This window comes from Macroventuria anomochaeta (assembly GCF_010093625.1).
Source record: "Macroventuria anomochaeta strain CBS 525.71 unplaced genomic scaffold BU25scaffold_10, whole genome shotgun sequence".
NCBI lineage: Eukaryota > Fungi > Ascomycota > Dothideomycetes > Pleosporales > Didymellaceae > Macroventuria > Macroventuria anomochaeta.
The window spans coordinates 563,968-586,440 of NW_022985371.1; the positions used below are offsets into that span (position 1 = coordinate 563,968).

Consider the following 22,473-nt stretch of genomic DNA (forward strand, 5'->3'; position numbering starts at 1 on the left):
TGACCGTGTTACGAACACTTTCAGTCTGGGCCATATCTTGTCCGTCAAGGTTCAGTGAGCCACTCAAGCCGAATGGTGGTGGAAGTGTTATGCCATTACTTGGACCAAAACGTCTCGCCATGTCAAGAATATGGTCTTCGTTCTGCTGGCGAGTAGACTGCATCTGAAGGAACAAGCGGTCGAGTTGCATTGGTCGACCGGCTGTCGACGACGGAAGATCTCCCAATGGGGGCAGATCTGGAATGTTCGAGGTCCGTGGCGAAGCTGTCAATCCATAAGTCATAGTCTGGTAGGTGCGAAATGGCGGTGGAAGAGACAAGTGTTGTTGGTGGATCGGCGTCAATCTTCCAGTGCCGTATTGGGACGGAAGGAGGGTGGCGGACGATGGCAAAGCGCGGCAAAAGACATGCGACGGTTCAACAAACTGATCAGGCGGCTGGCTCTTGTGGTGATTGTGAACTGGGCCAGCATGAGCCATCAGAGGCGAGTGGTCTTGCGCCTGTTCTTGAGTTGGGGCCGCAGAAGCAGCTTTTGCCAGATTAGTATCTTTCCAACCTCTTCATCAAAAAAGCATTGACAACAAAGCAAACGAAATCCAGTAACATCCACCTACACTTTTCTGACTGCTCTTGCAGCCAGTCAGACACGGCTGCCTTCTTGACCATCGTTGGCACATATGCTTGACCTCCCAGAGGGTCGTATACACGCCCCAAGCCATGATCAACAACTTGTTGACCAGCCGGGACTTTGCGCTTGTTCTTGTGTGCTCCTCCTGGGCTTGTATTTGGGCTTGTGGATGCCTTGCGCTTCGCCGGCTTCTGGTCAGATGTAGATGCAACTTCTTCGTCTACAGATGCCCTTCGCTGTGGTTGAATTGCCAGTCCCATCCAAGGTCGGGGCGTGGAGCCTGGAATCGGTGACGTATGCTTCGTACACAATCGTTCTTTGGCTTCGCAGGTTCGACAAGGGCCAGTCTTTGTCATGCTGTCACAACGATTCACTCCATACGCGACGCATTCGTCACAACTCCGCCAGCACGAGTTGCTAATATGGCGCTAAGCTAGGTGTCAGTAACGGGTTCTTTAAGGCACCTTTGAGACTTACCTCGACGGAGTGGCTAGTGGCGCAGTCCTTTCCACATCGGGAGCATGCCCATCTAGGCTTGGGCTGAGCTTTTGAGATCTGTTCTTGAGTGAGTCGCTGCTTTGCGCACGCAGTTTCAGTGCTGGTGAGATGCCGCTAGGAGGTAGTCAGCAAGTGTTTGGTCTCAGATGAAAGGGCAGATTACATTGAGACTCTTCTTCGTCATGTATGACTTGCTGCAGTGCGGACACTCAAACTTTGGTTTGGAGTCTACCAGATCGCTGATCGAAGCATCTTCTCCGGAGCGTGCGGCAGCCGCGAGCTCTCGATCATCATCAAGGTGTTCATCACCCACGGTGCTATGGCTCATGTCAACAAGTACGCGCAAGCATGCTGGAACGAATAAGCTTACTCAAGCTCAGCTTTCCCACCGCTAGCAGCCATCTTTCGTCTGTAATAACAACTGGTGCTCAAATTGGGTTGCTTGTTCACAGGTCAAATCCCAGGCGCGACAATTCTCATTGCGCGTTGTTGAAAGACTTTATAAGAAAGGGGGGCCGTGCTTGGGGGCGGCCAAGCCGCGTAGCGCTGTAACGCGTTGCATAGGTTGCAGTGAAGTGAAGAGTTACTGCAGTGACGTCAGGTCTCTGTTGACGCGCAGTCTGAGTCCGACTGCATCTTTAAGGTCGAGATCCATTGGAGGACTGTTGTTTGAGTTTATGCTGTGGTGGTGCCTTCCTCTCCACGTGTGCTTCCATAAAAAGAGGCAAATCGTTGGGTCTCTGCTCAATAGCTAGGAGCCTTTGATTGCCGGATGGATGTTAGTTTCGTCCAGCAGCTTCTATCTCATGTTCAAACAGCTTGTCTCTTTGTTGTCTTGCTTGTTGTCTAAGACACAACAAGCACCTTTGTTCTCTATTGCCTGTAGATAGGCAGCCAGATAGATTAATACAATTCATCTCATCTTCTACACTCAGTGTTAGTTCAACAATGGAACCCGGTAAATGTTCAGAGTACAGATCAAAAGGATGAAGGAGATACAATCTGTAAATATGGGTGTGCGGATCGCAGGTGAAAGACAGAAGTTAAAATAGCAACCCAGGGCTTGGTCTGAGAAGGACCAACCATCACATCACGATTCTAGAAGGCGGCTGCCATGTCCAGGCTTTCATCGTATACATTAGGGAGCCCTCAGGTCAACAAGGGTTATTTTCGACGTCTAAACGAAAAACTTCCATGTACGTGGTCTTCACGTGAGCCGCAAGGCTACGAGGCTCCAAACGCTGTCATCGACTAGAGAAGAGTCGCGAAGGAGTCTGAAGTTCACTGACTGAACAACTGCCCACTTGATGTATATTCTGAAAGACTCATAGGGATAGGTGTTGGATGGTGGTGATGAGGAGATGAGGTTCAACAGTCGCAATAGATGTTCTGCCGCGGTCCCACTTTTGTTTCAGCAGTCGCTCTCGGTTTTGATGCGAGCGACAGCTGCAAGCTGCTGACATCTAAAACCGCCCTCACTTCGTTTCTACAGCGCGGAACGGATCTCTGTCCGCATGAAGGCTCAGGTTGAGAGGCCCTATCAAGCAAAGATAAATGCTCTCGACATATTCTGCTTTTGCAGTTCCACCGCTGCTCGAACTCTGTCAATACTCTCCGCTGTGAGACAGTTTTGGCAAGTCCCTCCTTTCATCTCGATTTGATCTTCTTGAATGACAGCGGCTTGGAAACCTGAGAAAAGAAAATTTCAATGCTACAAAGAGAGACTTGTTTCTTGTCTCTAGAGAGGTTTACATCCTTTGTATTCATTCACTTCAATCTCAGCACAAGTCTTTCGTTCATTCTTTGTGTACCGGTACGCTCGCTTTCCAATATGCAGTTTACCACTACTGCTTCACTGTGATCTTCCAAGCTCAATATATACAACACATCAATGATGCCTCTTAGCCACATCCTTTGTTGTACACGCTAATGACTGCCGTACAAACATCATGTTGATATCCATGCAACAGGTGCATCCAGCAGCTGAGTCTTCAAGGTTGTTCTTGACGCCTTCTCTTATACTAGTAACAATGACCGTAGCATTCTTCTACAGCGATGGCTCCAAGGCAATGCTCTACTTGAATGCTCCACGTGTCTGTTGCAATCGTCAAGTCACATAGCGTTGCGCCGCTGCCATTGCAGACAGACGGAGCCATGTTCGCTTCTTGCACAAAATATACAAGATATATATCGTGACCGTCCGATGAATTGCGTGACAGACAGACAAGTACCTCTGTATCACGACAGTGGACAGGGTGGCTCTTCAAGGACGCCATCCCACACCCAAAGCAATGCCAAAGCCCTTCAACCTCTCCGTCCCCTACCGCCCCTGCCCCTCCACCCTCCTCTCCCACCTCTGAATCCCCCTCTCCCCCCTCTCAAATCCTCCGCCCACGGCCCCCTATCCTCACCCGCCTCCACAATCCTATCATCCTCATCAAACGTATACCTATACTTCGCTTCCTTCTGGATGCCTCTCCCCTTCCTGACCGCCTCGGGATCCCAGTCTCGACTTGTCTCCGTATCCAATTCCTTTAGTCTAGTTTCTGATATTGCATCGCTAACGGGAAGGTAGAAGAGCTGTGGTTTTGCGGTCGTAGAGTCGAAGAGGTCGTGCAGGGTTTTGAAGGATGCAGAGGTGTCTTTCTTGAGTTCCTCAGTTGGCGCTGTGGGGAGTGGTGCGGGGTGAGATGGGGAACGGTCGTCGATACTTCCTTGTGGGCCGCGTGGTGCGTTGACAGGTGCGCTGGAACCGACTTCCTGATGTACCGCCGTGATACCATTTTCCCCTTCCTGATAGACAACTTCAAAGCGTTTCCCAGCGATGGGGCGACCGGAAGCACGCGCGTCTTTCTCTGATGCCAAAGCGTTTTCTTCGATCCTTATCCACTCTTCTACTCGGTCGCCCGGGACGAAGTCTACCCAAAGCTCCTTTCTGTTGCCTTCAGGTGGCCAGATTGATCCGTGTAGGCTGGCGCGCACACGGCTTGCGGCAGTGGTGGATGTGAAAAGAGCGAGCGCGTGCGTCTTCATGTTGTCCAAAAACAGCGCTGTGATGATCGATGAATCTGGCGAAGATGATGGCGGTGAGGCGAGAGATGTGAGGTGTGCGCGGAGCGGCTCGGGGCGCAGCGGACGCATGAAGTTGCGGATGTAGAGCGCGGATGTTACGGGATGGATCGCTGGGATGGTGGGCCAGTCGTCGTTCAGAGCATCTGCGGGCTGGTTGGAGCTGGGTTGCACAAGGTCTTTATAGCGGCTTACGTTCTCCTTTTTCTCCCGCTTGGGTGATGGGGGTGAATCGTCTGGTCTTCGCTGCTCCATCACGACGTCGTCATCTTCCTTCAGATGTACTTCTGGAGCTGGATCCTGACTTGGTCTTGGCTTCTTTGCCAGAAGTTCTTTGGTTGTGAGGTCTGGCGAATTGCTCCTTCTTTTCCTCTTCCTTGTGTCTGCCTCCAGCTCTTCGGTGTTAAGTCTCGACGTCTCTGCTGTTGATCTTTCTGGTATTGGCAACAGCTCTGGCTTCTCCACGGTCTTGCGCTCGTTTCGCACAGGCGAGGGTGTCCCGCCCTCCATAGCTGTGTCCTGTACTTTTGGCTGCCCTGATTGTGGTCGCGCAAGCCTCAAGGCTTCAGCAGCCGGCCCTGGAGCTTCTGGAAGCGCGTCTTGTGCCACATCTGCTTTCTCGTCCTTCGTCTCCACCTCAGCTTCCTCGTCTGTAGGCTCAGTAATGTGCGGTTCGACCTGATCGTCCTCAGGGGCGGCAGGCGCAGCTCTGAAGACTTGTGTGGGTTGTGGGTCTCCTACCTCCTCCTCCGCTGTCGTATCCTCAGCCGGTTGTTCGATTGCTTTCGTGTCGTTGGGCGGAGGCATGTCGCTTTCGATATGAGAGATCGTTTCTGGTGAGCGATCTGCTGTCGGCGCAGGTACTGGTGTTGGCGCAGCTTCGGCCTGTATTTTGGCTGCAGTTTGCTCAGGCTCTAAGCTTGTGTCAGCATCTCCACCAGCCTCAATGAAAGCATTGAAAATACCTCCAGCTTCCTCAAGTGGAGGACCGGGTACCGACTCTTCCTGCGCGCTTTGGTCCTCAGCCTGCTCAGGCTCCTGCTCATTCGGTGCAGCATCCTCGGTCGCATTGCTTGCTTCGGGAGCTCCAGTGCCAGCATTGTCTACTTCCTCGAGCTTCTCGACAATCTGCGCTTTCCTCGTGAGACCAGTACTCGGTATACCTCGATCCTTCAGCAGCTGTCGTAGCTGCGCGACCGTCTGTTTGTTGTAGTCGGCCATTGTGCTTTAATTCGCTCAGGTTGTGGGATTAGTGCAATCGCGTATGATGTCCAAAGCTCAAGCATGTACAACACAGGCAAGGTATTAAAGTCGGAAGTCAAAGGGCGAAAGTCGAAGTGAGGACTGATAAGTGAAACTTAACATTCGCAGCTCTCAAAGAACACGCGACGAAACGACGCTAAATCGACTTGGCGTGCATCAGCGTGCGCCACGTGCGTGGAGATCACCAACGGTTGTGGGGCTCAGCCTTGTCGGCTCATGTCTCCCTTGAGTACTCCGCAGTGGACATAGAGAAAGTCCAGTGTGAACAGCAATAATTTTTCGCACAATACCGCTAACCCAAACACCTTGCTTTTGGCAAGACCAAGCAGACAATACATTTACACAAGCCGCCCACGCTATCATCGTATGTCAACTATCCTCCCCTGTTCTATGTTTGGATCCATCAACACGCTCGAAGCTGCCTGGTCGATGATGTCCGTGATGTGCAGATGCTGATTGATTCCAGCAATCTCGTCCCTGACGTACAATAGCTCGCGCCTAGACAATATCAGCAAGAGCACGCGGGAAGAAGTAGCCTCGAGTTAATCAAGACCTGGCTTCCTCGAGCTCAAGCTCCAATTGCCTGATGCGTTCATCTTTTTCGCGAGATGACGGATCTTGTGCCTGAGCACTAGCTTTGGCCTTGAGCTGGGTAACTTCACGGATGAGTAGCGCAATCTGGTCAGACTGATCAGCCATGATCTTGTTCTGGTGCTCGAGCTGAGACTTGATATCGCTGAGGGCGTCACGCAGGACTGAAGCGGGTCCACCAGCGCTCGGTGTGGACGAAGGAGCAGGCGCAGCAGCAGGGGTGGGCGTAGACTCAGCCGGTGGTGTGGCAGGCTTGGACAGCGCAGGAGCAGATGTTGGTGCGGGTGTGAGCTTCAGCTGCTCGGGCTCCTTGGTAATGACTGGACCTCTTGTTTTCTCCTCCTGCTTTGCAGCAGTGACAGACGGGCGCTGAACCGGCTTGGCTACCTCCTCGAAGCTGGACTCGCTCTCCTTGTCCGAGTCTCCATCTTTCTCTGCGAACCTGTCGGCCTGGGAAGACAGGGAGGCGTTGTCCTTGAGCTGTGGTGGCGGTCCACGAGACTGAATGGGTGTAGGTGTTGGATCTGGCGCAGCCTTTGGTGTCTCAACCTTGACGGGCGACGGTTGGGCAGATGCAGGCTGGGGCGGCTTGTAGTCCGAAGGAATCTCCTTGGGCGCCTCACCGTCGTAAATGCTCTCGAGCGAGATCTTGGGCGGCATTGCGGTCTTACCACCGAACCACTCTCCGGCAGAAACACCAGGCTTGAGGCCGTTTGTAGGTGGATAGATGTCGCTCTGGAACATCTCCGCGCGACGGGGTACGATAAAAGAAACGGGCTCAATGAAGCTGTCGTTAACAGTCTTGAAGCAGCGCAGAACCTCGTTCTCGTGAAGGTTGATACCACGCTTGGGCATAAAGGCCACACCTCGCTGTGGGTTGGGCGAGGAGTACTCGGAGAGGTACTCGAATTTGTCGTTCTCGTACTCGTAGTAGCGGATGTTGCCATCACTGTGAGTGTCAGTACCATTTCTCGTCAAACAGTGCGCTGTCCAAGCTTACCCCTTGCCTGCAAGATACAAGCACTGTGTACCATCGTCCCAGAAAGGCATGCAAACACCGGAGATAGAGTCCAGAATCTGGAAGCCACCAATGGGCTCCTTGGGGTTGCGTGGGTCCCACAGACCCAACTGACGATCGCTCATGCGGGAGAAACCAGTGGTCGCAATGCGGTCGGTCTCGCCCATCCAGACGGCACGGCTGTTCTTTGCGCCAGGGTGGCCAGAAACCTCCTGAGCAGGCTTTTCCTGACGAACGTCCCAAACGCGCAGCTTCTTGTCTCGGCATGTTGTGACCAGTTGCGAGCCATCGGCGCTCCAGGACAGCGATTGCACAATGTCGTTGTGCTTGAGAGTCAGCTTAGCCTGGCCAGCTTCGACGTCCCAAAGCTTTACGGTGTAATCACCAGAGGAACTGGCAAGGACGCTCTCGGCAGCTGGGTTAAACAGGACGTGTCCGACTTTCCTGTGCAGGTGTTAGCAGCCTGACTTAGTAAAGTAGGATCACGCGCACCTCATGTGCCCGCTCAGTCTAGCCACGGGCGAAACGTCGGCAGGCTCCTCGCCATCGCTTTGCAGGGTGAAGTTCTCTGGAACTTGCCAGATAAAGACCTATCTCATGTAAGCCCTCTCTCGATCGTCAATCATGGTCCACTTCTACCTTGCCGTCGTCTGAGGCGGACGAGATCAATCGGTCGTTGAACGGACTCCTGCGGATTTATGAGCGCCAGATTCCTGTCCCTTTCTCGAGTATGCATGCGTACCAGTCGGTGTCGAGAACGGCGGCTGTGTGTCCGCGGAAGAGGGGCATCAGCTCGGGGGCACGGCCGCGCTCCTCAATGGGGATGACGGCGAAGGCGCCGCCACCGCTTGCTTCCCAGTTGACAGAGATGTACTCAGGGTTGGCCTGTGGAGGTATGAGCGATCACGTTACTTGGTCGCGTGCGAGGCTGTGCTGACCTTGATCAGGTTGGTGTCCCAGGCGTTCTTCGAGATACGGAGGTTGTCGTAGCATTGTTCCTGGTGCATTGTTAGCTTGCATACAGCATGCATAGGAGAGTGATTGCATGCCTTCTTCGTGCCCTTGCCAAAGACGTGGCCTGGATGCAATTGTCAGTCCCATAAGCATGGCTGAGGCGGTCGCAAGAGCACTCACGGTACTTCGAAGCTCTCACAAAGCGGCCAGCCATCGTAGCGTTATGTGCCTAGGCTGTTCGGTGGGAATGTAGGAGAAAATATATGCAGCCCCTGAGGCAACAGTCCAGTAGGCGCCGGGTGGTGATGAGAGGGTTGTCTGCTGTTTCCGCGACGTTTCAATGCGCTGCTGCATCGCCATTGCGGACTTGGCGGACCCACCAACCCATGTCATTTGCGGGCCGCTAGCGAGTACATCGTCAACGGTGCCTGGTTCAGCCATCCTCTTGCTCTCCACCACCCCTCAACGCTACTGCGAACACCAGCTTGCCCGCTCGCTAGCTTATAGACATGAGCATGGGTCTGCATCACTTGACGTTCCTCCGCACAAAAGAAATGAATGTTGCAGTATCAACTGGTCTGTATGAGGCCTGATTGTCCCTACTCAGACTATCCTGGACTAGTATGTTCCAAGACCAGTATATATCGTCTTTAGCCAGATAGCAACTCAGCGCAGTATTCCATCGTATTCTACAAGCGGCCCATGCCGCCACAAGAAAGCACATGAGGACGTATAATGTACGCCAGCATCAGTATCATAACTTAGTTTACCGAATATCAGAATACGACTGTGTGGATTTTCCATGAACATTCATCAGCACGAAAATCGTGGATGACTTCAAGCAGAATATCATAGTTGATGAACACCTACTCGATGAATCCAACTATCCTGCCTCTGAAAACTTTCACGACTTTTTGTACACCACTACCTCAACGGCCCAATCGTAAACTTCCGCCTTCAAGGTGCAACCTCAGCGTATCCAGCTCTCCATATCGTTCGAAGAGCCACTTCGCCCAGTCGCCGTCGCCGACTTCGACTGCCACGTACTATTCGTTTCCCAGGAATTACATCGTTAACGCCCCTGTTGAACATCTGCGTTTCCTTCGCACTCGAACCTATGAACAGGTCCTCAAACACTTCGTCACGCAGCGCTCATATGCTGTTCCAACCATTTTGATAACACGCTCTGCACATCCTCGCTGTTTACGTCGCTCCTTGCGGTCACTGGTCTGCCAGTCGGCAAATGCACTGCGCATGCCATCCATTGTACACCGTTGCACAACGAGGTGGTCAATTGCACCGACGGAGTCTGGTGCAAAGTGAAGTTTTCAAGGGATCGGGCTACAAAAGTCCATGGAATGGTCCGGGTGTGCCCATACGGCTCCAGGGATGTGAGAGAGAAGTTGGGCGATACGTACGCCGAGGTCGAAAGGGAGCGAGGGCTGGGAGCGGAGGGCGTTGGTCGCTTCTGCTATGCTATTGTCGTCAGGCATGGTGGGCTTGACAGCACTGTTCTGTTGTAGTAAGTATCAAAAGCCGTTGAGATTATGAGAGTCACACTAGATCGGAAGGAAACAGGGAGGTAAGACGTAAGCACCATTGAAGTTTGCGCTGATTTACTTGAAGATACACTGGGAAGGTACGATGTCACGAACGCCTACACAATGTTCTATGCCCACCCTGAATTCCAAATTAGGAATGTCTGTTGTCTCCGCGGACATTGCGAAAGTTGCTCCAACTTTTGCTTGGAATGCACCAGCTTCTGTTTAGTACCCTCCAGCTCTTGCTTCGAACGTAACAGGCTCCGTACGCTGTCGCCTCGATTCGATGGCAGACTCACTCCACTCATTTGCAGACGTCTTCATGTCCAAAATCTTATGCAGGGGTAGCGGTTACCTTGATTCAACGATAGCTCAACAGACTACACCTTCAAATGCAAGCGACCTTGAAGAAGATCTAGCTGTTGTGTCAACCCCACTCGCTCCCTCAATGGTTTGAATGTGATCTCCCGCCATATGAAGCACCACTTATGTCCTCTCTCTTTTTCAACATTGCCGATAATATTAGTCACATTTGTGTTCTGCTCTTGTGCTTGCACAGCCGTGTCTTTAGCCAACCCTTTAAGTTTAGCGTTCATTTCCTGATGTCTCGTCTTGAGCTCGTGAGTCTGCGTTCGGAATTCAGCTGCCTTTTCGAGCAGCTCTGAAGTGTCACCATTGGACTGCTGATAGCTTGCAAATTGATAGAGACCGCCGACGAGCAGAACGTAGGCAAAGATAAGGATCGAAATGATATTGGCCGTTGTTGATAACGCGCTATCACCACCCGCACATGAACAAGCACCCGCTGTTGATGTGGACATTGCCAAATTGCGCGGTGAGATCAACGCAGGTAGAAGGAAGTTCGCGATGCAGATGGACAAAGAAAAGGTAGGCAAGGTTGGGGCACCGGCGTTTTTGTCTGCTCAGCCTTGCCCGTGGCGCTTACCTGCGTGCATCCTCGCTCATGTTACATCCGTGCTGAAGATGTAAAGCAAGTCAACGTCATTTGAACTTCCTTCATACGAGGTGTGTCCACCTTGTGTTGTCATGATGGATTCAGGGAAGTTGATGGTGAGATCTAGTTCAAGATGCATTGGCAATCACGCTCACAGCGAGTCAACATCGACATAATCCTCCAATCATAAAAAGTCATTGTGAGTAACATTGATCCACGATCCAATCATGTTTTGCACACCATTCTAACGTAGTATTGAAGAACGCTGTCGCCGGTAGGGAGACCATTATCGTCCCTATTGGAACCTGCTTGCCTGCGCGGTAAAGTGTGATACCCATATCACCCAGATCCCAAGTCAAACTTCTGGTGGGATCTCACATACTCAAAAAGAGGAGGGGGTCAGCAAATACGACAAGTCACCCATAATGTCCAGCGTGGAGGAACACAGTGTAGCTCTAATATATCCTGGAAGTAATCAAGTTCGCGCTCCCATTCGTCTGATTTGAATGTGATTTCATGCCATATGAGAAACCACTTGTTCAGGTTCCTCTTTTCTGTTTTGTCAATCCAACGAGATAGGCTGGTCTCAACACTTGTTGCTTCAGCCACCATGTATGTGCTCCATAGCTCCGAAGCATGTGCGAAAGTGGTGTCTTTTCAAGGCTTGCTTGGGCCTCTTGAGCCTGATCGCACAATCGCGCAGCTCGTCCGCGCACGCTGGCGTAGTCTGTATTGGTCTTCCTATAGCTTGCAAACTGACATAGCACACCGATGATAAGGACATATGCGAACGTGAGGATAGAGATGATGTTTGCGGTCGGAGCTGTTCGTAGAATTGACACACTGTGGGATAGGCGAAGCACTTCTGGCATGCAGGTAGAAGTCTGACTTGCAACAGGACAAGGCTGAACGGCGCTTACACGCATGGTTGCACCCTGGCCTTTCCTTCATACTAAATGGGCTTACCGAGTCACAGTAATGAAGCATCATCAGCGCAAGATATTCTCGCATCGTGTTGCCGCTTATTCGATGAAGCTGAACAGAGGTTCAGTAGCACCGAGGCTACACCGTGACAGCAGGCCGACAATGTCTGTTATCACCAATTAAAGTTGGGGCGAAGAAAAGGCATTTTTTTAGGCCAATCAGATCTTGCAAAAGTCCGTTATCTTCACCCCACAGATGCACTGGAGCCGAACCTCGGCTCAGCGGCATTTGCGGAGAAAGTTGGGCTGAACTCGACTCCCGCGCATCCATTATCCTGATTCTACCAAACCTTCCTGCACCCCTTTCAGATTACTCAAAACAACCTGCAGCATGTCTGAAAGGGATACGAAGCCTGGCGCTCCTGCGGCGGAAGTTGTCGCCGAGAAGGCCGAGCACATTGAAGATGTTGATTCAGTTGTGGAGAAGAAGCTCGAAGCTATCGAGAAGAAGTTGGAAATCCCCATCAAGAAAGCTCCGAGTAGCGTACTGAAGCTGTTGAGCGATGTGGATAAGACAGTATTGAGGATAAATAAGTATGGATCAATGCACAGTAGTGTCTCAGGGTGCGTGAAGCTAACAATGAGGTCATAGGCTTCTTGCAGCGCCTGGCGGCCTCGCATCCTTCCTATCGACCTTCAATTACACCCTCTACATACTCGCATATGCGCAGACAAAGTCGCCCTCCCTTACCTCGCTCCTCCAGAAGTTTCTCTCCCTCATCAGAACTTCCAGCGCCGTCACAAAGCCTAGTACAGCAACCCTCGTCAACGCAGGCGCCGTTCCACCCATTGCTGCGCTTGCAGTCCTGATCTCCAAAGCGCGCACAACCCTCCGCCTTTTCGGTACCTTCCCGCTCTACGCATGGCTGCGCACCCTTCTTACCGGCCCTAAGCCCGGCGCAGATGTAGTTCTGCACCGCATCGCCATTCTGCAAGCAAGCAGCTACTTCACCTACCAAGCGCTCGAAAACATCTCCCTCCTCGCCGACTCCGGTGTTGTCGGCCCCGCTTTTATCTCCGCTATTAACCGCGGCGACTCGAAGACTGCACGCATATACCTGTGGGCCTACCGCGCATGGCTAGGCGGTGTGTCGTGCGACTTCTTGCGCTTAGCGCGTGAATGGCAGCTTGAGAGCCGTAGAAGGACAACAAGGGCGAGGATGCAGAGCGAAGGCAGGGCGGTTGCAGAGTACCAAGACGATGAGGATGCGAAATTCGATCAGAGGTGGTGGACCGATGCTATGATTGCAAGTGCATGGTTCCCCATGGCATTACATTTCAGCAGCTCGACTGGTGGGCTGCCAGGCTGGAACTTGGGCTGGATGGGATTGTGCGGTCTGGTCGCAGGAAGTACAAGGGTGACACAGCTCTGGGCGAGCACAGCATAACCGAGGCAATCGACTTTGGTGTTCATCTTTCCGCGGGTCAAACTTGGTGTAAGCTGGAGATCAAGTTGGGTGAGTTGGTTTGCTGAATGTATGCATATCAACTATCGAGTTTAGCAGGTGTATCTGAGCAACAAGCCAATTTTCAAGCGATCATTGGCACACAGCTGAAGTGGTTGAGCGTGTAAGAGGAACGAAAGAAACTTCCGAAGAGAGGCACAAGAATGAACAGCCCTGATGTTGAATACAGCTAGCCGTATATGGCAGGTCCAGCCGACTACTGATAAGCGGGGAATGCATCAAGTCGACTACGCCGACTATACCACATTACGAAAACGTCCTCACGAGAACTTATGTGCGTTACCGGAGGCTAATTGTTGAACACATACACGCCGTAAACGACAGGAGTATGAATTTATGCACCTCACCACTGACGATTAAGCAAGCATCAACCGGCCATCGATTTAATAAAAGCCAAGCTCACAGATCAAGTGAACAAACATCATGGTATGTGTGGTGTACCAGACGTCATTGATGTCCATACTGATCATCGACAGGCTTCTGCCGCATCACCAAAAGATGGTTTCAACATCGTTGAAGCAGACATCCCATCACACTTAGCTGCTCTTGCCTCCGGATTAACAACATCTACATCCCTAGTGACCAGCTACCTGAACCGCATAGCAACGTACGATATTGCCGGGAATCTGAATGCATTCACTGTCTTCAATGACAAAGTCTACGAAGAAGCAGCAGCTTCAGACGCTCGAAGAGCCCAAGGACTACCACCTCGACCACTGGAGGGTATACCTTACACCATCAAGGACAGCTACAAGTACCTCGGTCTCAGCATAACAGATGGCTCGCCTGCACTGAAAGGCGTGATGTCAAACGAAGACTCGACGCTTGCGAAGAGATTGAGAGACGCCGGGGCAGTGCTTCTGGGAAAGACGAACATGCCACCTATGGCTGCTGGTGGAATGCAAAGAGGACTCTATGGACGTGCTGAGTCACCATACAATCCAAAGTATCTGACTGCAGCGTTCTCGTCCGGATCCTCGAACGGAGCTGCGACGAGCCTGGCAAACAGTATGGCAGTGTTTGGCTTGGGAAGCGAGACAGTGAGCAGTGGAAGAAGTCCCGCATCGAACAACGCGCTTGTGTGTTATACCCCATCGAAAGGTGTGCTGAGCTGCAGAGGCCTTGTACCACTGTATATTACGTGTGACGTGCCGTCCCCATACGCGCGTTCCGTTGGCGACATGCTGGCACTCCTGGACGTAATCGCGGTACCAGACGAAGAGACAAAGGGCGACTTCTACAGAGAGCAAACGTTTGTTCCGATCCCTGGGCCACCAAAGATCGGATACTCGTCACTAAAGAACGCAAACGCCTTACAAGGCAAGAGGATAGGAGTGCCGAAGATGTACGTCGGTCAGAATGACTCAGACCCACACGCAAAGCCCACTTACGTCTCACTCGAAGTCATCGCCGTGTGGAAGCAAACAGCTCAAGACCTCGAAGCTCTTGGTGCCGAGGTAGTCTACACTGACTTCCCACTCGTCACAAACTACGAGAACGACTCCGCCTCCCACGAAGCCAATAACGTCGTCGGCGCACCATCGAACTGGAATCACGTCGAGCGTGGCGTCCTGATCGCGAAAGCATGGAATACGTTCCTCGAGCAGAACAACGACCCCGACATCAAGAGCCTAAGAGACATCGAAGACTCAGCAATGCTATTCCCAAAGCCCAAACCCTACGTCCCAGACACCTTCCTCGAAGTACGCAATTGGATTGACTACGCCGGCCTACCCTCCCTCCTGCAACAGGCCGAAGGCGAATCAGTCTTTGATGTGGCCGGTCTCGAAGACGCAGTCAAAGCACTCGAAGCCCAACGCAAGCGCGATTTGGAAGACTGGATGACAGAACATAATCTCGACGTCATCGCCTTCCCAGCACAAGGCGACGTCGGCCTCGCAGATCTCGAGTTTAATCTTGAAAGCACGAAACACAGTCTGCAGAACGGCGTCAAGTACTCGAACGGCAACAGAGCGATACGACATCTTGGTGTGCCGACGGTGAGTGTACCGATGGGTGTACTGGAGGGCAAAGGTATGCCTGTCAACATCACGTTCGCAGGGAGAGCGTACGAGGATCCGAAGTTGTTGGAGTACGCGTATGCATTTGAACAAGCAACGAAGAGGAGGATCAGTCCGCCTCTAGCACCGCTTGAGACTGATATTGCAAGAAAAGAGACACAGCAAGAGTATGGCGCGACGAGTTTGAATCTCTCGGTGGGTGTTCGTACGACGAAGCTGGGTGAGGGAAAAGTGGGTCTTGATATCAATGGTATGATTTCTGTGGATGGTACGGATAGAGAGGTACAGATTTTCGTTGACGGGCAGGAGGCGTGGAAGGATAAGGTCGCAACGGAGACCTGGAACGTGCAGCTGGAGCACACGCCCGTGCGACAAGAGTATTTGGGGTGGGATTTGAAGCCACTGCCTCCAAAGAAGGCTATGGTGATTGTGGTTGCAAGAGGAGACGGCTTGAGGGAGGAGGCAAAACTGCTGTGGGCGGCCGTTGCTTGACGACTGGGCAGATACCATCGCTGAGTACAAAACTGTCTACTTCAGAACCCCGCTAGCCGTCCCGAATCATCTATGGAAGACCGACCATAATCCTACGACGCAAACATATCTAAGCGCGCCCTGGTCACTGGAGCGACAAGATAACATCCCAGCATGCCAATCTCGCTGGTTCACCAAACCCATTTGCTCGATTACCTCCAGTGAAGGAGCTCTCCATCCATGGCTTCTCGTATTCAGACCAGACGAATACATATATGTGGTCGACATGGCACAACTCCACCTTATCCTTTGCACCCGGAAAGTCGCTACCTCTTATGTTGATTTTTGACCTGAACGTTGCCCGCCTTTTTCGCGACGTAATAGGAAAGCTTGGTATCGCACCGGAAGGACTCAGGTGGCATATCGTGCAGCCAGTGCTTAACCCTTTCCAGCTTGTGAATTCCTCCTCGGTCATCCCGCAATTCTTGTGACGGTGCCAGGCGTCCAGCTACCATTGTCATACATACAAGGCCAAGAACAACGATGGTAGAACGAGAGCCGAAGGCCCATGTTGCCCTTGCTGTACAGGATCAAGGAATTTTGCAGGTCCACGTTACACCACTCCTTCTAATTCGCATCACGGAGTATTGAGATCCTGACGTTGGTTGTGTAGTCTTCGGTGTCTAGGGGACCTTCATTGAAGAAGAACTGAAGCAACTCGTCGAGTTCAGTCAAGTCATACACTGATCAAGAGAAGAGCTTGCAATGTATAATCCTCCAGATGGCTTCTTGCCGCAATGGGCGACAGGCCTGACTCAAGCCTGAATAAAATCGCTTGAACTGGGTCCAGTCGATTGTCAAATTAGACCTTATAGGGCGGAGCCCTCCAGACAGATCTGGTGGAACGATGTCTGTGAAATTGTAGCCGTGTGGGTGGAGGTAGCCGTAGATTATTCTCTGAGTTCTGAATGGTGCGTCAGCTTTGTGCAGTACGAGCACTTGGTTGTAATATCTCTCGATAAAGTAAGCAGGCGTGAGGATTGTGCTGAGATGCTCATATCACCTAGTGCTGTGACAAGCATTGTTGATGCTGTATTGTCCAGCTTTTGTGGTGTAGCCAGTATCGAGAAAGAGTTGTTGCGAGCTGTTCTCCTCTGCTGAGCGTCATTCATATACTACTGTGGTATCCGACAAAATTAGAGTCCCTTGACCAGTGCATGACAGACGTGTTGCCTCGGGCCAGCAAAATGGCTGTAGCATCTAATTACAACCTAATCCTATATAATCTTGTATTGAAATGTGTCACCTGATGATGCTCGCTTCATCGCTCCTCTACTACACACGCTACCGCTAATGTCACCACCATCGACGCCCCGCCACCGTTACCTCAACCGCGATGAGCATATTATGGTACACACTCTAATAGGAGCTGGCCATAGTCAAGCCTTTGTCCAGAGCCATCTCCATTTTACAAAGCGAAAAGTTGCTACTGCAATTACTAGCGTTCAAGTCACACCAAAGAAGCGATCAGGCCGCCCCCCAAAGCTCATTCCTGAGCAGGTTGACGAGCTCATCCACTACGTCCGTCAATCCTGAGCCACCCGACAGATGAGCTACCTAGCTTTCGCCAAGACATTTAAGAACTGAAAGATATCAGAGTACACTGTGCGCTATGCTCTACGAGGTAGAGGCTATACACACTGTGTAGCCCTTGCCAAGCCTCCTCTCTTAGAGGATAATAAGCAGATCAGGCTTGACGGGGCCAAGGCTCCTGTCAATTGGATGCCTGAGCACTGATGGATGATACTGTGGAGTGATGCGACCTGGGTAACTGGTGACCGGCACAGAAAGTGCTGGATTACCCGTCCGCCTGGAGAAGGAACTAGATGACAGCTGTATTGTGGATAAAGTAAGGAGAAAGTGTGGGTGGATGTTTTGGGGTTGCTTCTCTGGATCAACAAAGGGCCCCTGTTTACTCTGGGAGAAGGAGTGGAAGAGTTTCAACAAGGAGAGCTACTGTGAGTGGATTGTGCCGCTTGTTGCTACGTATAAATCCCACCTAAAGTTCATGCAAGATGGGGCTCCAGGTCACTCTGCTGCCTATACTCAGCAGGAGTTTCATGATAGGGGTATTCCTCCCATTTTCTGGCCTGCCTTCTCCCCAGATCTCAACCCTATGGAGGCAGTGTGGAACAAGATGAAGGACTATATAGCATTAAACCACCCTGATCTGCCTGCTGGTAAGCAGCGTACATATGATCAGCTCCGGGTAATTGTACAGGAAGCCTGGGGCTCTATTACCCCTGAGCTCCTCCAGAGCCTCATTGAGAGTATGCCAGCACGCTGCCAGACAGTAATTGATGCTAAAGGAGGTCACACAAAGTACTGGCGTTTGTATGTAACAAAAGACTGAATATAGATTAGCCTACCTCAATCTCTGGTGGCAACACCCCTGTCATGCACTGGCCAAGGGACTCTACTTTTGCCGGATACCACAGTAAAGCCCCCAAAGATATAATTAAGTGGGGCTGATCGTCGTTCCATGGGTCGCAGCTTGAGTCAACAGGATCCTCCGTTCAGTCTGAGTCCACCGAGGTGCCTGAGCCTGAAGATGAACTCTCGTCCTGGTCACACCTCGAATGAAAAGGCGAGATGAGTGAACGCCTTGTCATGGTGAGGTTGTTCCTGCCAGCGAAAAGTTGGCCAAAAGTCAGAAGGCTGAAGGACGATGTTTGTCCTGTACGCCAGCACCATAGTGTTCGATTCCTCACGAACTCAAGTTAGCTCAACATGTGCTTTCGTCTGACTGTTGTGCCTCAGTATGGCCTTGTGATGACGTTTGCATCGCTCACTGTGAGTGACTTGGTGCGCGCGGACTGCATTTGCCCTGCTATTTTCCTGATAGTTTACTGTTCTCGTTTTGTGCGGCTTTCAGTCTCTAGTAGACCTTGTGCCGACTTGCTTGGCTTTCTGACGCTTGCTCCTTCCAACCTAGCGAGTCAACAAGTGTGAGGTAGTGCTGGTACCTGATTTCAATTGAAGGTGGGGCTCATAGTGGCTTTGTAGGGTGTGTATCAGCACTTCGAAACCGACATCGAACTCGGCGAGGCCGCTCCTTGTCATGTTTCGCAAAGGCGAGAAGACATGTAGGAGCCAATGTCATGCTTGAAAGGTGTGATGCAGGTCTTGGTGATATATGCTGACGGTGATAACAACGGCCGCAAAGCTTCTCAAGCCTCCCAAGCCTGCGCCAAGGGGCTCGACTGCTGACGGTGTGGCGCAATACGATGCAACGTCGATCGTGCAGCACCGCCTTTTAACTAATCCACAATGGCTGTGAACGAGGTGCAGTAACAATACGAAAATGCCCGTTACTGGCACGAAGATGTTAATTGCAGGTCGCATGAGCGGCGTTGAGACGCCACTACGCAGGGCTGACCCGTCATGCAGGGACACAGGGCGCGCTACCGTGAATCGTCGTCACCCTGTGGGTCGCTGAAACGTTCATTCCTGACCAACGTGCAGCGCTCAAAAGGATTGCATCGTCCGGCGCGACATTCTCTTTCTCCTAATGCTGCCTCCATGGCGTTTCTGACCCCTCCAACGCCCAAACGAACATAGCAGGAGCACCTTGGCCCACGCCGCAATCGACTGCTCCCACGCGCGCATTCCGCATTTCCGTACCGCCAATCTCCTCCCACGACCGATGCTCAGCCCTCACTCGACGCGCCATGGACGCTCACTTATGGACACGCGCCGGGCAATACGACCCTATTCCGCACCTCAGTAGGAGAGCAGATTGCAAGAGTGACATATATGAACACGAGACAAGTGCGTAAATACATATAGCGTTGGCGCAGCAGGCATTGATGAAGGGCAGTTATTGAGAAGCCGCTATGGAAGGCCCTCACATTCCACCATTTTGGCCTCATCCTCTCAGCGATATTTGGCGCAATTGCCGTAATCATAGCCTTCTTTCTCATCATACGGCATGCTACACACTACTTGAAGCCGTATGAGCAGAAGCAGTAAGTTTGCACACCTATGACAACAGCAACACAGCTGACAGTAACAGCATCATTCGAATCCTGGTCATGATCCCCATCTACGCCGTCGTCTCCTTCCTCAGCTACCTCTACTACAAGAAAGCTATCTACTTCGAGGTCCTGCGAGATTGCTACGAAGCCTTCGCCATTGCCAGCTTCTTCACGCTCATGTGCCACTACATTGCGCCGAACCTCCACGAGCAAAAGGAGTACTTCAGAAACGTCGAGCCAAAAAACTGGGTCTGGCCAGTTACATGGATGCAGAAGTGTTCAGGCGGCGAGGACAAGGGATGGCTGAGGAAGCCAAGGAGCGGGCTGACGTGGTTCAACGTGCGTAGACATGGTCCTGACTCGAGGGCTAGCTGACAGTCTGCAGGTTGTTTGGATTAGCATCTTCCAGTATTGCTTCATTCGCCCGTTTTTCACCATCGTTGCTGTGGTCGCACAGACGCAGGGTCGCTACTGCTCGAGCTCCAAGGATCCTCGCTATGCATACATCTGGGTTGCAGGCTTCGAAGCCGTATCGGTCACGATCGCCATGTACTGTGTTGTACAGTTTTACATACAACTGAAGGATGATCTGGCGTCCCAACGACCATTCTTGAAGGTGCTGTGCATCAAGCTTGTCATCTTCTTCTGCTTCTGGCAGAGCTGGGTCATATCGCTGCTGACAGCAGATGGCGGTCCCTTGAAGGCAACAGATCAGATTGCTGGACCTGATCTGCGCATTGGTATCCCTTCGATGCTTACCTGCGTCGAAATGGCCATCTTTTCGATCCTGCATCTCTTCGCATTCCCATGGAAACCCTACGATCTCAAGCGCCAGAGCCCATTGGATACTACTATTGACGGGTACTCGGCGCAACCAACGAAGTATGCAAACGGACCAGCACGCGCTCTTCTGGATGCTCTGAATCCCTGGGATATCATCAAGGCCTGCGGCCGTGGCTTTCGTTGGCTCTTCTACGGCGCACGACACCGCAAGAATGATCCCTCGTACCAGACCAAGCTCGAGCCTGTCACTACGAACACTAGCTACAGTGGCCCAACATTCGCAGGCAACGGCGAGCCTGTCAATGTGCCAGCGTCTACGAAGAAGAACGAAGGGTCTGGTGACTCGGATACTACAGAGCTTCTGAGTGACACGCAAGCTAATCCGTATGTGCATCAGGGTTCAAGTTCGTACGACAGCGCGTACGGACCCGGAGCAAGTGCCTACGGAAGTCCTCCAAATCCAGACCGCCTTCCGCAAGCGCCGACTCCAGGACAGGAATACGGCATAGCGCACCAAGGACACGGAGACGAGCGATTTCAGGACTTTGAACGGCAAGATACAACGTATCATGGCGGTGTAGTAGCGAACAGCTACTACGAGCGACCGAGATACTATCAAGAGGAGAGCGTTGTAAGGCCGAGCACAGAGTGGGACATGTTTGCTGGTGCAACAAAACCTGCTCAGAGGCCACAAGGTGGTAACAACCAGCCTTCAGGGTGGATATAGGATTGCATTTTGATTTGCTTGCATACGACATCTGAAAGAGTTGCATATGATATCCCACGTCAGGCGTTTGGTTTGTTTGGATATTCTGGTGCGTGCTCGCCCTCTCAGGTTAGGAAGGAACCGTCCCAGTGCCTTCTGCGTGGGAAGCAGGCTAGCAGCAACAACAACTTCTTATCGCATTTTGTCCACCATCGCTTCTCTCTAACTCTCGTCCCACTACAAGCGCGGGGCTCTCAGATGCAAACAACCGCAGCTAATGCCGAAGATTGACGCCCACGGTCGGCAAAGGTGCTGTTTAGCTAACGGTATCTCATTGCCAGCGGCGTTGCGCGCTGCAGCTGTCCACGTCAAACTTGAAGTCCTGTGGTGACTCAAGGTATGTGACACTTTCCATGGATTCAAAAGTATCACTGCCGTGATGACTGATGCACCTAGTTTAGTTCATCCTTACCACCTTTTGCATTCCACATCGAGGAACACCTCATATATTGAGCTCCGCGCCTCCCTTGGCCTTCCCTCATCTTCAAGAAATTCAGCGGCACGACGGATTCACAGATCACAGCAAGATCGCAGCAAGATTACCATCCCGAGAGAACCCAATATGCTTTTGCAACAATCGTCACGACTGCTCACTATCCCTGGAGGCAAGTCCCGCGACATGGATCCACCTGTGGTATCAAATCCTGACAATCAAATGCAGAGCCCCGCAATCTGATCAATGAGCATCTCCTAGAAGATGCGTGCAGAGCGCAGGGGGGCATCCTTCTCGCTAAATCGGGGTTTCGCGAATGGGCCAGCCTATCATGGACCCATAATCAGGACAACTTCAAGCGATCGCACTCGTACCTCAATCAGACCTGTCGTCTCTTCCGGACAGAGTTTTTTCCCTCTGATACAGTCGCTCAAAGAGCCGCGTACCTTCGGAGTCTGGGTAGGATTCGAATTGGCCTGTTTGAACGACATGGACTACTTTCTTGAATACGTCACAGTACCCGGCTAGGACCCTGAAGACGCCTTTGGAGACCTCGTCATCAAAATTGACAGCACTGTTCCCAAGCGTGTTGATATCCGCGAGTTCCTTCACCTCGTATGGCATCGAATGACGCCGTGCGACGTTCTTATGCTCACTGCCACGTCCGGTGGACATAACATCGCGTGAAAGCGAGTGCGACACGGTATAGAAGTTGTTTCGAGTTATCCGTCATTGCAGAATTGGTCGCAGGAAGTAGAAGAGTGTATAGATTCCAAGTTGACAAGTTGACCTTGCTAACACGACGTCTTGCAGAGGAAGCCATTGAATGAAGCAGCCCAGTCTATCAAAGGTGTGAGCTTCTTCCTTCGCGCATACACCTTTCATATTGAGTCTGGTAGTACTGGTCCCAAATCGCTTCTTCTTCTTCTTCTTCTTCTTCTTCTTCTTCTTCTTCTTCTTCTTCTTCTTCTTCTTCTTCTTCTTCTTCTTCTTCTTC

The 22,473-nt window shown here is 51.8% G+C and overlaps 7 protein-coding genes across 7 annotated transcripts in view; 3 read left to right on the plus strand and 4 right to left on the minus strand.

Annotated features, from left to right (window-relative positions):
* Positions 1–3,429: 3,429 nt before the first annotated feature.
* BU25DRAFT_389586 (uncharacterized protein) lies at positions 3,430–5,523 on the minus strand (the record flags this gene model as incomplete). Its single annotated transcript, XM_033704525.1, has 2 exons — positions 5,160–5,523; positions 3,430–5,108 (listed from the first exon to the last, which is right to left on the minus strand). The coding sequence occupies exons 1-2, from the start codon at positions 5,413–5,415 to the stop codon at positions 3,430–3,432; spliced, it is 1,935 nt and encodes a 644-aa protein (XP_033563595.1). The 5' UTR covers positions 5,416–5,523.
* A 63-nt stretch (positions 5,524–5,586) lies between these two features.
* Positions 5,587–8,358, minus strand: BU25DRAFT_409296 (coronin-6). The gene is made up of 8 exons (XM_033706022.1): positions 8,201–8,358; positions 8,116–8,144; positions 8,005–8,064; positions 7,809–7,951; positions 7,706–7,754; positions 7,559–7,656; positions 7,049–7,510; positions 5,587–6,997 (listed from the first exon to the last, which is right to left on the minus strand). The coding sequence occupies exons 1-8, from the start codon at positions 8,232–8,234 to the stop codon at positions 6,004–6,006; spliced, it is 1,869 nt and encodes a 622-aa protein (XP_033563596.1). The 5' UTR covers positions 8,235–8,358; the 3' UTR covers positions 5,587–6,003.
* Positions 8,359–8,464: 106 nt separating this feature from the next.
* BU25DRAFT_21550 (uncharacterized protein) lies at positions 8,465–9,513 on the plus strand. The gene has a single exon (XM_033701255.1). It carries the CDS (start codon positions 8,879–8,881, stop codon positions 9,341–9,343), a length of 465 nt encoding a protein of 154 aa, XP_033563597.1. The 5' UTR covers positions 8,465–8,878; the 3' UTR covers positions 9,344–9,513.
* Positions 9,514–9,941: 428 nt separating this feature from the next.
* BU25DRAFT_420255 (uncharacterized protein) lies at positions 9,942–10,382 on the minus strand (the record flags this gene model as incomplete). The annotated part of the gene is made up of 1 exon (XM_033707995.1): positions 9,942–10,382. The coding sequence occupies one exon, from the start codon at positions 10,380–10,382 to the stop codon at positions 9,942–9,944; it is 441 nt and encodes a 146-aa protein (XP_033563598.1).
* A 1,401-nt stretch (positions 10,383–11,783) lies between these two features.
* BU25DRAFT_364616 (amidase signature enzyme) lies at positions 11,784–15,489 on the plus strand. The gene is made up of 3 exons (XM_033703794.1): positions 11,784–12,033; positions 12,092–12,857; positions 13,442–15,489. The coding sequence occupies exons 1-3, from the start codon at positions 11,831–11,833 to the stop codon at positions 15,476–15,478; spliced, it is 3,006 nt and encodes a 1,001-aa protein (XP_033563599.1). The 5' UTR covers positions 11,784–11,830; the 3' UTR covers positions 15,479–15,489.
* Positions 15,490–18,791: 3,302 nt separating this feature from the next.
* Positions 18,792–21,180, plus strand: BU25DRAFT_447368 (DUF300-domain-containing protein). The gene is made up of 4 exons (XM_033709538.1): positions 18,792–19,288; positions 19,338–19,485; positions 19,533–19,833; positions 19,880–21,180. Exons 1-4 carry the CDS (start codon positions 19,189–19,191, stop codon positions 21,002–21,004), a joined length of 1,674 nt encoding a protein of 557 aa, XP_033563600.1. The 5' UTR covers positions 18,792–19,188; the 3' UTR covers positions 21,005–21,180.
* A 1,090-nt stretch (positions 21,181–22,270) lies between these two features.
* BU25DRAFT_457075 (uncharacterized protein) overlaps positions 22,271–22,473 on the minus strand; it is a gene marked incomplete at both ends in the record, with an annotated part of 612 nt that continues 409 nt past the window's right edge. Inside the window, 2 exons of the mRNA XM_033710083.1 lie at positions 22,271–22,317; positions 22,379–22,466. Coding sequence (XP_033563601.1) covers positions 22,271–22,317; positions 22,379–22,466 — 135 coding nt within the window. The remainder of the gene's footprint in view (positions 22,318–22,378; positions 22,467–22,473) is intronic.

Bases quoted from the DNA above. Each gene is read 5' to 3' on its own strand.
- BU25DRAFT_409296 (XM_033706022.1), bottom strand. From the start codon at position 8,234: ATGGCTGGCCGCTTTGTGAGAGCTTCGAAGTACC. The intron at 8,065-8,115 runs GCATGCAATCAC...ACAATGCACCAG, and splicing joins TTGGCAAGGGCACGAAGAAG to GAACAATGCTACGACAACCT. The intron at 7,755-7,808 runs GTACGCATGCAT...ATAAATCCGCAG, and splicing joins GCCGTTCTCGACACCGACTG to GAGTCCGTTCAACGACCGAT.
- BU25DRAFT_21550 (XM_033701255.1), top strand. From the start codon at position 8,879: ATGAACACCTACTCGATGAATCCAACTATCCTGCCTCTGAAAACTTTC.
- BU25DRAFT_364616 (XM_033703794.1), top strand. From the start codon at position 11,831: ATGTCTGAAAGGGATACGAAGCCTGGCGCTCCTGCGGCGGAAGTTGTC. The intron at 12,034-12,091 runs GTATGGATCAAT...ATGAGGTCATAG, and splicing joins ACAGTATTGAGGATAAATAA to GCTTCTTGCAGCGCCTGGCG. The intron at 12,858-13,441 runs GTGACACAGCTC...GATCATCGACAG, and splicing joins TGGTCGCAGGAAGTACAAGG to GCTTCTGCCGCATCACCAAA.
- BU25DRAFT_447368 (XM_033709538.1), top strand. From the start codon at position 19,189: ATGGACGCTCACTTATGGACACGCGCCGGGCAATACGACCCTATTCCG. The intron at 19,289-19,337 runs GTGCGTAAATAC...GATGAAGGGCAG, and splicing joins CATATATGAACACGAGACAA to TTATTGAGAAGCCGCTATGG. The intron at 19,834-19,879 runs GTGCGTAGACAT...GACAGTCTGCAG, and splicing joins GCGGGCTGACGTGGTTCAAC to GTTGTTTGGATTAGCATCTT.